Source organism: Anopheles nili, chromosome 3, assembly GCF_943737925.1.
Source record: "Anopheles nili chromosome 3, idAnoNiliSN_F5_01, whole genome shotgun sequence".
NCBI lineage: Eukaryota > Metazoa > Arthropoda > Insecta > Diptera > Culicidae > Anopheles > Anopheles nili.
The window spans coordinates 32308959-32326842 of record NC_071292.1 but is presented as its reverse complement, the minus strand read 5'-3'; the positions used below and the strand labels follow the sequence as shown (position 1 = coordinate 32326842).

At 48.0% G+C, this 17884-nt stretch overlaps 1 protein-coding gene across 1 annotated transcript in view; it reads right to left on the bottom strand.

Moving 5' to 3' along the window:
- LOC128727800 (facilitated trehalose transporter Tret1-1-like) overlaps nt 1-16536 on the bottom strand; it is a 71410-nt gene extending 54874 nt beyond the window's left edge. Inside the window, exon 1 of the mRNA XM_053821745.1 lies at nt 16384-16536. Coding sequence (XP_053677720.1) covers nt 16384-16536 — 153 coding nt within the window. The remainder of the gene's footprint in view (nt 1-16383) is intronic.
- Between the last annotated feature and the right edge of the window lie 1348 nt (nt 16537-17884).

The following is a 17884-nucleotide window of genomic DNA, read 5'->3' as shown; positions in this document are numbered from 1 at the left end:
GCAGAAGAACCGTAACACGTAAATATTGCTCGAGTGTTCGAGTGGCCGCCTCTCTCGCGAACGTCAGAATGTGCCCGATTGTATCAGAATTTTGATGAGCAGACCCCACGGCTTAACCCAGCAGTCAATTAGCTAAATCTGCCACGTCACCTTCAGCTGCCTGCGTTCGATTATTACGCTCCAAGAACCATCGTTTTCACCCCACACAACGGCACGGTGCAATCACAATTCGAACCGTTGCATTCGATGCAGTTTGATTGCAACGTACCCAGTGCCGCAGCAAGGCACGCGCCTATCCGATACGGTGGTCCAATGCAGGAAGCGATGTCAACTGTAATCAACTTAGCGTTCGAAGGGCACACCCCTAGACGCTGGAACGAACCGCCCCTTTTAACGTCTGCAAATCAATCAATGATGCAGCGCCACAGAACGGCAACTGCATCGGGTTGCATTGGGGTTAATCATGGGCATGGGTTGGCAACGCTGCAGAAACTTCGCCGGTGGCCATCTCCTAGATCACGCTACCGGAATAAATCGAACGCCTTTGGTGAACGTTAATTGGCGCCGGTGCCGGTTTTGCGAAAGCCTCATAAATCTGGCTCACGGCCGTGGCTTTGCTGCGACAAAACCCTACAGTACCGATGCGGTACCGTTGCTGCGAAACCGTGTTAAGCTTTATGGCCCTTTCGTGTCTCGGGGATGTGATTTCAAGTGTCTGCTAGTGCGCGGAAAATGCAAATCGTCCGTGCATAAAGCAAAATTGATGCCATTAGTGCATGGTGCTGCATAGAAATGTTGCACAAAACGGTTAGGGGTCCTCTTCAAAGCGCTTCGGAAGCGGGCCAATCATCTCTTGTAAAACTTCGCGTCTAAGTCTTTTCGCAACTGTTGCATTTTCTTCGCTCCTTATCTCGAGGGTACTTTATCAATATCTGGATGGGGTTTTTTTTTGTGTGCCCCTCCGGTCGCACAAGAATCGTGAGAATCTATAATAAGAATCGATTGTGCGTTCGTGGCCGTTCCGCCTTAGGGAATCCTTGAAGGTATTGAAATACCAACCACCACGCTTAATGATGACACTTCACGTCCCGCTGGGGCTGGAGTGCTGATGATGACCAACCCAGTTCTTAAGGCTCTCAGTTTGAACGCGCCAACTTCACTTTCTGCCAGGTCTTTTCTCAAGCACGCAGCTAAGATACAGCGCGCGATAGCACGGCGTTAATAACGTCCGATCCGCTGCTGGAAGGATCACGCCAGGAGTTTTCGCTAGCACGATGTGAATTGCTTCCACCTGAGACAACATCACGATCGGTGGCGATCACAACCAAGCGAAACGACTTCCTTCCAGCGTATGTTTATTTATGAGCCACCCTGCGTGGTACAGGGTGGTGTGAAAAGTGTATCGTCCCGAGCATGACAACGGAATGCAATAAACCATGCACATGCAAATGCCGATGCGTGTGCATTAAAAAAAAATGAACCCACCCCCGAAAGGCAACTCCCAGGGACTGTTCCGCTGGCATGAGGAACCGTGTGCGAACCGCGTAAATAAATTACTTCTCCGGACAGCCATGGTTGGACTGATTGCTCATGTCCCAGCCGGTCAGGACGTTCAACGACTCGCTGGCTGGAGGTCGCTGCTGTTTGTTGGCAGCTTCGTGGATACAATTTAATGTGGGCTTCAAGCAGGGCAGGGTTTGCGATTGCAATCGGCTATGCGAGTCAGCGACCCATTCAAGAAGCCCATTCATGCGCATTTGCACGGTTGTCGATCTCGTCTCTGCCACCTGATTGCACCCGAGTGCATTATGCACCCGGCTGATGCTACATTGTGTTCGATTAGAGCTCAGGTGGAACGAATCACGGGAACGTGAAACGGGCCACAACATGCCAATCGCCTTGGGAATGCCATTTTCTGCAATGCGTGGCGTCATAAAATGGTCGTGCAGCATCTCTATTTGCCAGGGTGGGCCCGTGCCATTAAACATATAAAATAAAGACCTTCCCTGGGTTGGGTGGCGATAAAAGCGCAACCGAACCAATATCTCATCGTGCAGGGAGGAAACAGGCGTAGACGACGATAAATTTTAACTACACACAGTAATGAACAATATTTCGTGTCGCCGTCTCATAAATCACCGTACACGCGGCGTAAAAGCGAACGATAATAGACGGGTCGTTGCGAGTCGTCCTTGGCGTCCTCTGCATCGGTCAGAATGGGTAGCCAAGTGGCTGCTTGACGCTTTTTTTTCACCTGCATGCTGCAAAAATATGCACACCGTGGGTGCACAACAAAAACTGCATCAAAAACACTTTAAATGCTTGGTTGTGGATCCTTTTTTTTGCTGCTGATCATCAGGCACTCAATTGCAAGAACACCTGCAGCACGAGGTGTAATTCGGGAAAAAAAATATATCACCCTAAAACCTGCCCTGGTTGCAGCCGATGTCATGCTGTTGGTCTTTGAGTAGGCCATGCTGCGACACCATAACCTGACCCAATCGTAATCACATTGCCACAGCAACCCGAGCCACATTTCGGGATGCGAACGGTCAGTTGGTGTGCCCCGGAACGTGCTTCGGTTGTTGTATCCCCGGTGTTGCAGTCGGCTTTATGGATGGCGAAATTGATTTGTCGACGTCCTGGGAATGTTTACCACCGAACGAACGAACTACATCCCAATCCCAGCGCTGCACACATGGCCAATGATTTATGGACGCGACCCATCGGACTAGCCCCAAAATGCTAGCTTACGTTTGCGATGCTCCAATTGTCCCTTCGGTGAGGGCTTTTGTGATGGCGCACAAAAAGGCGCACACCCGGTCTGACCGAGGACGAGCGATGTTGGGGTTACGAAAACGATAAATATTTATTTCATTTCGCCCGCTGATTCCGCTGACGTGCGATGAATTTCTCAAGGATGGATGAGCCGCACCGCACCCCGTGGCCGCGTGTGTCCGCGAGATGCGCAACATCCTTGATGTCATTGTTGTTATAATTTATGTTTGCTACTTTCCCAGGCGCGGCGCGACCACGGTTCGCCGCGTTGCGAGAGTCTCGAATTGAATTAATAATTCCGATTCGGAACGCAAACACATTCCCAGCCCGGCCGGACTAATTGCCGGTTGATTAATCGTTTCCCGCGCGTCCCAGGAATGCACACGCGCCCGCGATGGGTTCGTTCTACGTCCACTCTTGTCCCATTCAGCCATTGGCATCGCCGATCGGTTCGCGAGACCATCTGTAAACGCGTGCACACCCTTTTAGGGGAGCAAGTAGCCGTCGTTTGTTGATTCCCGCCTGTTTTATCGCCGCCCTCACGAGACAAAGGGGAAGCGAAATTAACGAGATCCCGCAAGCGACTTAACTTATCCACCGATCTAGACCTAGTTTAAATCCATCGCGCTCGTACCGGCGTTGGGAGCACTTAAATTCACTCGCACCCTGTTCCAGCGATTTTGTCCCGTGTGGCGTCACTCGTCGTCTGTCAGGATTGGTGGCACAGATGTCACGCAAAAAAAAACGGGCAGCTTCGGTGGCATTTGCCTTCGACACGCAACCGCACACGCAATGGACACGCGCCCGTAATCAGCGCAACAAACGCAATCGCGTCAAGCGCGTGTGTGCGGTTTTCGTCCTGCTCTCGGACGCGCTTGAGACAGTGATCAATTGCAGGCGTACCAGGATGGCCCAGGAAGCGACGGGTGTCTGACAAATCAGCCCTTTTCCAAGCCGTCGGTCGAAGACGAAGAACATGCGGAACAAGAAGGAGCAGCAACTCAAAAAAAAAGCACGCTGAGTAATGATGCGGAGGAATTTAAAAGCTAAATTTGCAAGATACGCACCGAGAGCTGGGATGATTTATGGGATATATGTGCGAGCGAGTGTGATGTATTTCTGTGTACGTGTGTGGTGCCTTTCCCAAGTGTGTACATCATTTAAAAAGTGAGGAATAATCACGCGCGTTCTTCACACCTGCGACAGGAATTGTCAACATTCCTAAAATAGTGGCATTCTTCAAGCAGACTAGCTTACTTTTAGTGCGCTGTAAGTTGTCCTAACAGATAAAAAATTGGTTATAAATGACAAACATGTGGATTAATGGATCATAATCTGTTGATTGTACATTGCGTTAGAGCGGGAATGTATTTTTTAATGACGTAAAACTAATATTTTCGCCTGGAGGGTACCATATAATCGTCGTGCGAGTCAGTCGCTTCATGAGACGCTCAGCTTAAAACTTTCGTTTCTTTATGTTTTTTTTTTTTTGGTGCTTTGGTCAGTGTTTTTCACGGCTTATCGTGTTTTTAGTGCTTTTTCCCGCTGACCTACGTTTAAGGTCTCTCACGACGTGTGTTGCCTTCGCTATTTCGGTTTTGTTCAGTTTCGACCTAACTCGCGTCGGTTCGCGCTTCTTTGTTTTTCGCGATGGCCTCCGTGTGCCGAGTTTGTGATTTGCCAACCGATGATGGCCCGATAGTTTGCGGCGGTAGCCTAGGGCTTACACTGTGTAAAGCCGTTTTCCACGCAAGGTGCCTCAAGCTACCCAAGACCTGCTCAAGCAGTTTGGCTCGGAGGGAGAATCTTGTGTGGTTTTGTAACTCTTGCCGGGCTGCCTTGGCTGGCGGGCCAACTATTCTCAGTGAGCTCAAACGTCTCATCAGTGAGATGAAAAGTGAGCTTCTCATCGAGATAAGCAAACGATCCCGATTGGATTGCACTGAGACTACCAACTCTAATTCGGGTACACAGATTCTTACCACTACTCCCGTCGACGCGATGCTTCCAGACCTTCACTCGGCAGCTATTACTACTACGGATGAACCTACCGATACTTTACGGATTGATGGAGTTCCTTCGTCGCCGGTTGGTGTGTCAGCGGATAACGCAGAACTATACTCGGAACATACACGCAACGAACTGAACACACACCCACCGCTTCTTGCCGGGACCTCCAACGAGTTTCTGCCGGGCGAAGGCCTTTTCGAGCCGGTTACTGAACCACGGGCCTGGCTATTCGTTACACGAGTTTCTCCGATTTGCACTGAAGAGCAGATGTGCACTTTTGTTTCTTCTCGGATTAATTCCTCCGACTGTATTGCTCGTCGAATTTATCCTCGCGGCCGCGACCGAAACAGTTTGCGGTTCATCTCGTTTAAAGTGAGCCTGCCGCGATCACTTCGACAGGTCGCTCTTTCACCAACTACCTGGCCGAGAGGTTTTGTCTTCAGAGAATTTGAGTTTCGTCGCAGGAGCGAAGATTCTTTTTTCTCCCCGGAACCGTTTCACAATCCTGTACAAACCACGCAACTCAACGACTTACTGCCACGTTAGCTTCGCCGGTGCACTCTAGTCCAGTCAGTAGGTCTCCTCTCACTGAGTTCCGTTCTAGCCCTGGAGTTAGTAACGGATTAAACGGCTCAAAACACCTCTCAGTGTATTACCAAAATGTGCGTGGTCTGCGATCGAAAACCTCTGAGTTCTTCTTGAGCTCCACCTGCGCTGACTACGACATTATTATTCTGACTGAAACATGGCTAGATGACAATATTCCTTCACCGCTGCTTTTCGATGTCAGCCAATACACTGTTTTCCGTACGGATCGGTCTGCCTCAAACAGCAAAAAATCTCGGGGTGGAGGTGTCCTTATCGCAGTGGCTTCGAGGCTTGACGCCTTCAGTTGCTCTGATCCGACTCCTCTCACGGAAAGTCTCTGGGTGCGCGTGAAAACATGTCAGCAAGAAATAATGATCGGTGCTATCTACGTGCCGCCGGATCACTCAAATGATCTGGCAACAATTAACTCCATCTGCTCCGAGCTTCGCGAGGTAAGAGAGAGTTCATCTCTCGTTCCGTGTGTCCTCATGGGTGACTTCAATCAACCTAACATACGCTGGACTCCTACACCTGGCTCTTTTCCTGCTCTGGACCTTGCCAGTTCACGATTTTCTCCTGCCTGCACTATGCTGTTCGACGAATTGCAGTTCTCCGGTTTGACACAGCTAAACTCCACTGCGAATGGGCACGGCACCCTGTTGGACCTAGTTTTCGTGTGCGATCTGCTCATCGATTACTCGGTATCAATTGAGAGCAGCTTGGATCCGCTAATCGGGCTTGATGACTACCATCCCGCTTTGGTGCTTAAGGCTGTTTTGCCAAACGCTTCCGGTGAGTGTACGCGAGCATCTGCCTCTGCTTTACCGCAGCGCCGTTGGAACTTCCGTCGTGCGGATTTTGCTGGTCTAACGTCAGCTTTATTGCTTGCTGACTGGAATGAAATCATGTCTGCTGCAGACCTCGATGTGAATGTTGATTCCTTTACCCTGACTGTTGTGGACCTCTTCGATGAGTATGTTCCCCAGTTTCGTGCTCCAAAGAAACCTCGTTGGGCGACCACTGCTCTCCGCCGATTAAAAAGGTACAAATCTACTTTCTACAAAAGATTCCGTCGAAACAACTGCGAACGGAACCGTTTAGCGTTTCTTGAGGCGGCTCGATTCTACAAAAATGAGAACAGGCGAGCTTATAAACGGTATACCTCTAGTCTTGAAGTTGGATTCAGAAAAAATCCCAAATCATTTTGGAAGTTTATCAAAAACAAACGAGGAGCTGGCAGTGGTGGCAAACGTGGTGGATTACCTTCTTCTATGAGCTTCAATGGCTCAGTGGTTTCCGGTGAACATAATATCTGCGATGCATTCGCAGCTCACTTTGCCTCAATGTACTCAAATGGTAGCCTGGACCAAAACAGTCTTGCTTCTGCCCTGGAGCCCATTTGCGAAGAAATCTTCTTGTCCATACCGGTGTTCTCCGAAGAGCAGGTCTGCATGGCTATTGACGACTTGAAACTTTCCTACGCGTTTGGGCCTGACTACATTCCCAGCGCTATAATCATAAACTGCAAGGAAGCTCTGATTCCAGTCTTGACGTCGCTATTCAACAAATCCTTGCAGTTGGAATGTTTCCCCAGCCGGTGGAAATCGTCTTGGATGTTTCCGGTTTTCAAGAAAGGGGACCAAAGCCTTTGTTCAAACTACCGCGGAATCTCCATGCTGTGCTCCTGTAGCAAACTATTCGAGCTCTTGGTTGCGAGATACCTCATGCATGGATTCAAGCACTCTCTAAGTACTGACCAGCATGGATTCATGCCAAACCGCTCTATCGAGACAAATCTAGTAAGCTTTTTGAGCCACTGCTACGCCTCCTTGGACCAAGGCTTGCAGGTTGACGCCATTTACACCGACTTTCATTCAGCTTTCGACTCGGTCAACCACGCTCTACTCCTAGCCAAGATGACTAAATATGGAGTTAACGTTGAGCTGGTGCGGTGGCTCAAGAGCTTTCTGTCCGATAGGCGCATTCTAGTCAATATTGGTGATGCCTTCTCGTCTCCTTTCTCGAACGCATCTGGAGTACCGCAGGGCAGCATACTGGGACCTTTCCTGTTTACGTTATTCATCAATGACATCACGTTATGGATTCCTGGCGCATCGAAGCTGCTGTATGCTGACGACCTGAAAATTTTCTCGCATGTGCAAGGACTCGACGACTGCCAGAGGTTACAACTGTGTCTTGACCGGCTTAATTCGTGGTGTGCGACTAACTGTTTATCAATCAATGTAAACAAGTGCTGTGTTGTGTCTTTCTCAAGGAAAAAGTCTCACGTCTCGTTTAACTACTCACTGTCAGGGTCCTCAATTCCTCGTGCTGTCCAAGTTAGAGATCTCGGTGTTTTACTTGACCAGAAGCTAGTTTTAACAAACCACTTTGACTATATCGTCTCAAAAGCTCTTCGTTCTCTAGGCTTCATATTGAGAGTCTCCAAAGAGCTCTCAAATAACCCATTTACGATCAAAAGCCTATACTGCTCTATAGTGAGACCCATCTTAGAATTTGCTTGTGTTGTATGGTCTCCCATTCACCAACAACATATCAACAGACTTGAGCTTATCCAAAGACGATTGACGAAATTTATGTTTAACCGATTGACTTGGGCTAATAGGGTCAACAAGGCCAATTATAAAACGAGGTGCCTTCTTTTTGGCTTGGAGTCGCTCGAGCACAGAAGAAAAATGGCCAAATGTTTGTTTGTCTTTAAACTATTGAACGGCAACATCGATGCTCCCGCCATCCTAAGTAAGTTAAATCTCACGGCGCCCAGCAGGTCGTTGAGACCCAGACAGTTGCTGGCGGTTGACTTCCGGCGTAGAGAGTACGGCACCTTTGACCCGTTGGTTCAAATGACTAGGGAATTTAACGAGATGTACCATGTAATCGATTTTAACCACTCAATGTTCAGTGTTAAAATGCGTCTACGTGCTCTTTACGGCTTGTGATTGATGTGATTTCTGTGTTAAGCTATTTATTTGCGTCTGTACACTTTGCGTCATGTCTGATATGCGTTTTATTGTTAAGCTTTGTTTGTTTGATTGATTGAGTGATAGTTCTGTCTTTTAGGCCACTCGAGCCAGAAGATTTGTTATTATAAATAAATAAATAAATAAATCAATTAAAATTAAAAAATAAATCTTGTGCAATTTGTCACACATACAAGCTGTTTGCATCTCATTAATTGCTCATCGTACTCCTCTTTTTGTATTACCACCTTGATCGCCAAGCGTTGGAGTCTAGAAAAGCGGTCCTTCCCGTAAAAAGTGCAATTGTGATGGCTTAATGGATTTATGGCTTCGCTCTTTTATTATGCGACCAAACCCCTTTCCAACGGACAAGTGAAACTCCACCGAGGTGTTCGACGATCACGGCTTAATGGAGTCCGTCTTCCTCGGATCACAGAACAGGTAAACTGTGTTTGCATTCTGATTGCCCCGAACCGACGACTCACTTCTGAGGCTATCGCACAACAATCAAGACATCCGGCTGTCCTTCCAGCCCACGAACACCCATGTGGTGCGAATAAAACCCTTGCTCTAGTAAAACGAAATGCCTCGGTACGATGTACGCTCGGTGCACGCAATTTTCGCTGTAGATGCACTTTGCGCTTGTGTCGCATTCGCCGCAGCTTCCTTTTATGCTGATCATAGCGTGCTTCCAAGCGTATCTTGCGTAATAAAACGACACCGGCGGGATAAATTGACGAGAAAATGAAAAGGCAAAAAAAAAAACTAATGCACTCTTTCTGCGCATTCTGCCACCCGTTTGGTGCTGTTTTCTTCAAAATAAATAAACTGCTTCCCGTCGGCGTCATCTAATCGCATCCAGCAACGCGGAGTTGTTGTGCCAACTGGCGACCGTTTGGCAGCTGCCACCGAGGGCGTCCGACTACCGTTTAATGGAAAACCATTCCACCAGCAACTGGCGCCGTTGATAGACCGGACTCACGATTTATCATCACCTCTTCAACGCCACAGCACAGCACTGTACTGCCCGCTCGTCGTCTGCCGTTGATGGTGGGCGATTAGTTGGCTCGTTGAAAGCTGGCGCGCGTTTTCCAGGCACCCCTTTCTTTTTAACCACCGGGAAAACGTACCTAGCCCGCCCGGTTGGAAAGCTGGGGGATGGCAAAAATTTATCAACCTAGGCATGCAGCCGTGGCAAATGATTTTCCACCCGTCAACATCGTCAGCTCACTCATCAACGAATGCCCGGCCCGGTTACGGTTTCATCCCAACTCAGCGCAGCGAGGGCAATCACTCGGACTCGGAAAGCTCAAGTGCCTGTTGGAAAATGATGCCGTGAAACACTTTGCCTCGGTCCAGTGCCGTAAAATCCTTGCGTCTTGGCGTTAGCGAAGGGATTGAGTCGACGGAAGGTACACAAAGAAACGCGCTTCGGGGAAAATTTCGCCTGCCACCGTACGATCGTGTCCGGCCGGACCGGCAAAAGTTAGTGCCGCACGCACATTCAGCGGAAAGATCTCTCCCCTACGGAACCCCGGTTTCTTGGAAGGGATGGGTTGCGCTTCGGTGGGAAAGTAGGGGTGAATTTTAATTTACTTAATTAATTGGATGCCGTAGCAGGTTAATCCCACGGAATTAGCAGCACTCTGCGCTAAGTGTGTTTCGAGTGGAGCATGATCGATCGAAGTGATGGACAGAGAGTGCAGGACTGTTTGGTGAAATGAAAAATTATAGGCAACATTAATTTTCTCTTTAAGGTGGTTTGTTTTCCTTCAATTATGAACGGTATTTGGTAGCATATTTTCTTATTAGCAGGTTGATACACTTCAAGGTGAAGCCAGTAATAAGGAGCGTAAGTGTAGAATGGAAAATGAAGGATAACTTTTATGATAGGCCTTTTTGATGTGATACTATTATCAGGATGGTGCAATTTCGTGATTGAATTATGTATTGATAACATAAACTCCTTCATAGAAAAATTGATTAAAAAACATTTGCAATCATAACCAAAAAGACATTAAACATTGGACTGGAAAGAATACATCACACCATTCATTTAAGATAATATTTGGCTTTAGTTTTTTTTATACACGCAACAACGTTGTGCCATACGGTACATAAACTACTCAGAACTCATTTTCCATTCTCAACCAATACGCCCTGGCCAACGGACCGGACTACAGTTTTGTCTTTTTAAACGCTTCGCTTAAACGTGCCCTCAAAACTCTCGCATGCTCTTTTTCCTCGGACCTGCGCCAGTAATGGAAGGAAACATAAATTTCCGAACCCGGTAAGCCACGGTTTCGAGCGGATCCTTTCGCTGGCGCACATCGTCGCCGCGTTCAATTTACTCGAACACAATAAATAAACTCGAGCATCGTGCCACGACGACACGGGAGGGAAAATAAATTATTCCACCATTCCGCAGCGGTGCAATTGGGACGTGCGCGCATTTCGTCCTGCGGGAGTCCTGCAGCTTCGGGTTGCGCGAGCCACAGCTCGAATTTGTGCTGCTCCGCGTTCAAGAGAATGCACGGATGCGCTTTTCCCTGGCACCACGTTGCATAATTTGTTTACCCACCGAGCGAGGGATTTTCCCGTGACCATGCCATCCCCGGGGTGAATGTGTGTGTGGAGTTTTCATCCTAGCTTTTCAGTCGGCAAAGCAAAACGGCTCCCTTAGCGACGGCTCCGTCTCGGGGGTTTTCTCTCTTTCTCGCTGGAAAAACGTCAGTACGTCGCCTTGACAAGGCGAAGACGAGAACAAATAATGATGACTGCCCGAAACGGTGCATTATTCTAGCGCCACGGGAGGTCATGTGCGCTTTTCCTGAAGGATGCTTCTCCCACCGGGAGACACAGCGACAGCGCTATTGAATTTTGTTTTTCCTCCGCTCGAAGCGAATTGGAGCACTCCGAAAAGGGAATGCAAAATCGCTTCCACCGTGGAATCACACCCCCCATTTGCCAGCGTTATCAGATTTGGGAACTCGCTTTTGATGAAGCAATGCAGCCCGAATGCGATGGCGTAACGCAATTTGCAGCGTAACGCAGCAGACCGGTGCTTCAGCTAATTGCATTATCGACACAAATTGACGATGATAATGTAATTTTTGCTGCAAGTGGCAGCAAAATGCAAACATTTCCCTGAATGCAGGCACGCATTCTCGCATCCTTTCAATTAGGATAATTGTACGGCAAGCTTTTAGGTTACTCTCACTCAATCACGTCACATGTCACATGGATTGGGTGAAGGTTTTCCGACAACGAATCACAAAAGTACGTAATTAAATTATGCTATCTGAAAGGTTTGTCCCACCCAGCCACCCAGCTAGGTGTGAAAAGTGTGTGAGCTTTGCCAAGCTTTCCACTAAAAACATTTGCTCCGTCCTGCAAATGGCCCCGAATTTGCTCCTGTACCGCAAGCAGCGTAATATCCTGAAATATGAACATTCCGCACAAACCAGCGCACCAAGCCGGTCGGCGTACGGTACGAATCTTTACGGTCAGCAACACATAAATATTAAACTACCCTCTCTTCCCATTAACTCGGCTGCTTCTCGCATGTCTCCACTCTACTTCCGGTCAACGTGGCGCGCAAACTTGCCTGATTACCGGCAGGAGAATGAGGAGCAAAATACGAGCGAAGGCAAATTTTAATTACGCGAAGATAAATGTTGCCCTGTTTATGAGATTTTCTTTTTGCCCGTTTTGCCAGCGAGAAAAAGACGGGGAAAGAAAACGTAAAGCGAGTCCCATCTCGGGCGGGGAAAAAAAGCGCACGTGTGTGTGCTGTTTGCCCGCGTACGTTAAATGGCTGACTTTGAAGAATGTCCCGTTGAGGTGAGGCGCTTTTCCAATTGGTGTCCATCCACCGTTTCGATGCGTAATATTATTCGCAATACGGGACCCGCTCACCGGGGAAGGTTCCACCAAGAAACGCCGCTGACAGGTGAGTAATTGTCGCGTTGTTGTAAAGTAAAAAAAAGAAGAAAAAAACCGAACGCCCGTGCTCGTTTGGTGCACCCGTCCACGGTGCTGACCGGGCTGGCCGTAGGGCTACCCGGGCTCATAAATCATATTCTCACGTGCGAATCAGCCGAATGCCGCTTCGAGGCGCTAATCACTCACGCGCCCTTCTTCGAGTGGCTGGCTCATCTCACCGGGGAGTCCAACCACGAGACCCGCCGGCAGTCGAAAAGCTAAACGATCCTGCTTAGTATCGCTTTCAATTAAAACGTCCATTAACTGCGTTCGCACCTTCGGAAAGGGCTCGGTGGACATCTCGCCCGGTGATCGCAGCTCGCCACTCATCATGGTGGGTAAAGCGAAATAAAAAAAAACCTCCATTTTGGAGAGCTTTTGTGGGTTGACGGGCGTAGTTGCGAGGGCGCGTGACCATTCAGTTGGGGGTGCACTTTATTTAAATCCCTCACGGAGCATGATATCTGTGACGTGAATGGCTTTAAAAGGGTGTTTGCTTAACACCTTCTCCGTTTTGTCTGGCCATTTGCGGTGGGCTTAGGGTGGCTTCCTGGTTTAAACAATGGTGAGATAAATGGCCCACAAGGGAGGCGTGATGATCTTTGCAGTGCGATACGTTACATCCAATATTGACTACGTTCGGGTGCTGGCCAGCTTCACTCACCGGAGGGCCATAGAAGTTGGGAGTCTTTTGATCAATGACACTTTAAGGTCACTTGTGAATTAGCTTAGAGGAATGTAGCATTCCAACGCTTCATGCTAAGCGCAAGAACATAACTGGACGATGGCCCTTTAGGGTTTCTTTCGGTTCTTAAGTAAGTACTTAATCTTAATCATTGAAACTAGAGCTGCTAGCACAAAAAGGAATTGATTTATTTCAAGCTGCGTCGTCCAGAAAACCATGCCGTACAGCTGGCATCATTCGTAAGTCCCGTCCGTCCATTAATTAGGATTGATTTATCGTGTCATATCAAGAGCATTTACTTATCGGTTGCAACCGATCCGAGCTAAGAATGCATTTTCTTGCGAGGAGAAGCACAGAGCGGGAGCAAAAGTCGGTAATTATAGAGCCAATCCGGCGCAAGCTTCCAAGTCGGGGGAGGGAAAACACCGCAACAGGGTGTCGTTAAGCTGGAAAATGAATGAACCACTTACTAAAGTTTCCCCCCATCCACTAGCAAGGAGAGACTCTGTCGTTTTCCCAACTGTTCGGCAGCACACTGCTCTTGAAAACCATATGTAAACCGATAAGCCCACTCATTCGAAGCGAGAGAAACCCGTGCGTTGGAAACTTCTCAAGTTTATCTTATCTTAGATGCTGCTTTAAATGCAATTACAAAATTTGAAGAATGTTTTACTGGTTTCGAGCTGCGTGTGGTGAAAACAACAGTTGTTACATGTTTACACTGTGTGGTCGAAGGTTGCCCGAGACATTTAGTAGACGAGTTTTGTACTAAACAAGTAAAACACGCCACTATAATTCAACCATTTATCCGTTCAATCAACCGTAAAATAATAAACTCCCTTATCACCGCAACTAATTTGCTCTTTGATTGATTATGGTGATTAAGACCACTGTCAGAGTGGTTGCTATCTCATTAATGATCCTGCCAGTCGTCGGCCCATCGGCAAACAAAATGGGTTTTTGGTTTGAATTTTCCACGACATCAAACAAACGAATAAACAGCAGCGAACCCGCATGTATCCGACCCCATCTGGTGGAGATGGAAAAACTTTATCGGAAGCGCAGTTGCGTGCCCGAGCGTGATGGCTTTGTTTGCGAGCGAGGCATAGCTCCAGTTCAGGTAGTTGAGTTTTACTTGCTAACGTGTCTTGGAGCGCAGGAAAGTTAAACAGGAATCTGAATCTTTATCCCGCAGAGCTGCTCTGCACTCTGTTCAAGCGGTCAGTCGTTGAACTTCCCCTTTTGTTTGTGATTATTAAGCCTGTGGGGAGTATGGTGAACTGAATGGAAAATCTCCCCACAAATAGTTCTTAAGCGATACCATTTAATCATGGGAGATTTAAATCATGGTTAGTTTCCCTCCGTATTTTTTATGCGCTATACAATATGCAAAGGTATAGTTATATCAAGGAATATTTAGGTGAAATTTCGATACTCATTTCGTCTACTAAACCCCCTTTGGAACATAGGACGTCACGAGAATCATTACTGTTTCTCTTTTTGTGGTAACTATCTATAACAAACCCTGCCGCTTTTCGCACACTGTTTCCAATCAAACGAAACCTCAGATTATCCGGTCTGGTAGAGCTGAGATTTCATCTAAACCGTAGATCACGAGCCAGCTTATGGTAATTTCATCAGACCATCTGCCAAAAACTATCCCATGCGTCCGTTCAAACTGGAGCTGTTTATCCGCCTTCGGGAAACTAATCTGCAAGCATGCGAGCAGTTTTGCGAAAATTTCGTTGAATGAGCGGATCGATTGAACCAACACCAGCAGTGCTGTGCACACGCCGTGTTGGCCATTTTCGAAAGGACGCTGGCATTGGGGCTGAAACCGAGTGGCCTGACCTTTTGTCAGAACGGCCATTCATACATCAACAACAGCCGACTCCGTCAGCATCGGATGGATGGATGGATGGATGGATATTAATAGATTATTAAGGAAAATGCTGCCAGCTGGTGTCCTTACCAAAAAAAAAGGACTACCGATATGAATCCGCAACCATTTCTTTGCTCCCATATTGCGATACACCACTCGCAATGCCACTTCAAGATGGAAATCGTCGACCGACCTAAGATGGCTAATCGGATGCTTGAGCACGAGTGGTTTTCCTTTGCTTATGAAAAGGATTCCTTCATTTGGCTGGTGAGTCCAAGTAACACCTTCCCTATGGAGCCACTGGTGCCATTCCGATCGGGCTTAAGGATGCATTCTTGGTATTATTTACGGGAAGGGTTCGGATCCGTCGCGGGCGAAACTAAGGCCATTTTCAAGGTTTCAAGGTGAACAGGGCGTAGCGTGGAGGACGTACCGGTAGTAAAACAGTCTGGGTTGCTTGGATGAAGTGGAATGAGTGTTTTCCGAAAAAGGTAAGCTTGACACAATCAAGCTTTAATGTCATTTTGCCGCCTGAATTAACCCTCAAGTTCTAGACAGCTTGAGATCGTGAAAACAACCTTTGCTGTTTCAAATTATATTTGATTTCTTCATCAAAACAAAAATATGAATGGCATGAACCTTCGTGAAGCAAACAGGGCAAATAATTGCACGTAGTATCAAACATGTTTCGAGAATAAACAGGTAAAACATCACCTCGAGGACTCCACCGACGACGATGATAAATGTGACAAGCGAACAAGCGGCATATAAAAGATAATTTATTAATTGGCTTTACGCACGCTTTCACGGCTGCAAACCGTGGGTGCTGGGTTGCAAACTCCGGAAGACGGTCTCGTGACGAGGAGATTATGTGAAAGTGTTTTTAGCCGATGTGTGACAAAGTGTTTAGTACGTTCGATCGCGGGAAAATCGCAGCAGGCCATCGGCGCAATGGGTGATCGTCGGTGTTTGCGCACCGCAGCATAAGCGGATAATTTATGGTCCACGCAACCACATTAGCTGCACGGTCTGCTTTATGGGTTGTAAAATCGAAGTACCGAGCGGATCGCCTCGATCAACTGCACTGCGCAAATGCGCAAGGAGCATTCGAGTCGCTAGCCGCTTCGTAAGCCGTTTGAAACGGAATGGGACGAGGAAGTATTCGATTTCAGTGCCTTGTTCGCGCGATGACATTAGCAAATGTGCAATTTGTAATCGATTCGATCGATGCGAGTTTATGATTTCCAATTCTAGCTCGTAACAGTACAAGCGCATATCGAGCGCACCTACAAGAAATGTGGTTACGCGATAAAAACCCGTTAAAGCAGGAAAACGAAATAAGCGACCCATGGAGGCTGCCTGCGTACAATGCAACGCTGCTTTAAACAATTTTTTTTGCGCAAAATTGCACACAATTCAATTTTTGATTGACTGATAACACCATCCTTCAACTGATAACCTTTCGAGTGACTTACCATAAACTTGCCGCTTGTCGCCAGCGCTGCCATCGTGGTCGGGTCGAGTCCGCTGCCAATGTTGCGATGTTTCGTCAAGCCCACGGTTGGTTCCATTCGCTCCATCCCGGCACGCCGTTCCGCTATCGCCAGCGTAGCGGAGGTCGCAAACATCGAAGCCACGATCCAGGAAGCCACTCAGGACGTGTCGTTTCGTTGCACTGAATTCACAACCTTACGTTTCAAATTGGGAACCCAATCGTCCCAATCGTTGGCACGTCCGCGAAGCAAAAAAACGATATCTGGTGCACCGATTGAAGGGCGCTAACTTCGGTCGCATCGATGAAGCATGATTTGTGGTGTGGTGAATTTGGAACACCGATTGCCGCTGAGGCTATCAAGCTGCCGAAGGAAACTGCGTGTGCATGCGCTATCGTGCCATCGGTGCAGGTTCAATCACAGAAACCATCCGGCGGTTGGGTTGGTGATCATGTCCTTTTGGGGCCGACGAGTCGATCGGATAGGACCCTACGGAAACGACAGCAATCGAAGAAAGAACACCGCCAAGTAACGAGTGGAAGTAAATCTCACGAACGTGCACTATCGCCCCGGGGTGAAGCCGTGCACTGGCACCGGGCCGTGAAGTTCAGCGAAGCACAATTGCACCGATAAGCACGGATCAAGGACGAAGGTTTCCACTTGCGGCACATTTGGCACTGTTCGAGCGGGCGATTTTTAACGTGCGAAACACACACACTCTTTGCTCACGCGCTTTGGAAAGGATATCACAATTTTTCACAGCTAAATTTTGAAACGCCACCCTCGCACCGATCGCAACTCGTTGAAACTGCACCGCGCACGTTTGGAACCATCACTGAAGCTTGCTGGCTGTTTGGCGACGCTGTTTCTGCAATGAAGATAAAAGACGCTACAGAGGTCAGAGAGCACGCCTAAATCGAGCGTTCGTGCGTTCGTTCGGTGTTATGAAATGCTCTTTGTGTGGATGCTTGCAATGCAAATAACATGTAAATCATCCGCCCAAATGGCTAGACTGGCGAGGCATCGAAAACTTTGCCTTTGGGTCTGTTCGCAACTTATCAGCGAAGCTCGGAGAGGAGTCGCTAAAATGCGAGAAAAAAGTGGCACGTGGCGACATCACTCGGCATTATTTTTGTTCGTTCGTTTCTTTCTGCATTCTCTTGTGCGAAAAAGTAACTTTTTCCCACACGCTCACGTCCTTGCGGACCTGCAGAGTGGCATTTCTTCGATGCGACAAACGTCGGCACTTTGCTTCTTAGGCCACTGCTGGATGCTGCCTGAATGGTTGAGCGGTGAGTGGCTAATTTCGCAAATATTGATTTTCCCTCGGACATTGCGACACTTTTCGGTCCCCACGCATCGATCGCCGGTCGATGATGCGCCACAGGGAAATGGGTGCCGACAGGCGATCGACCAGCTTTGGGGTTGGTTTTGGAATTATAAGGAAGCGAGCGAAATTGGCAAAACCAAGAGCAAAAGAAAA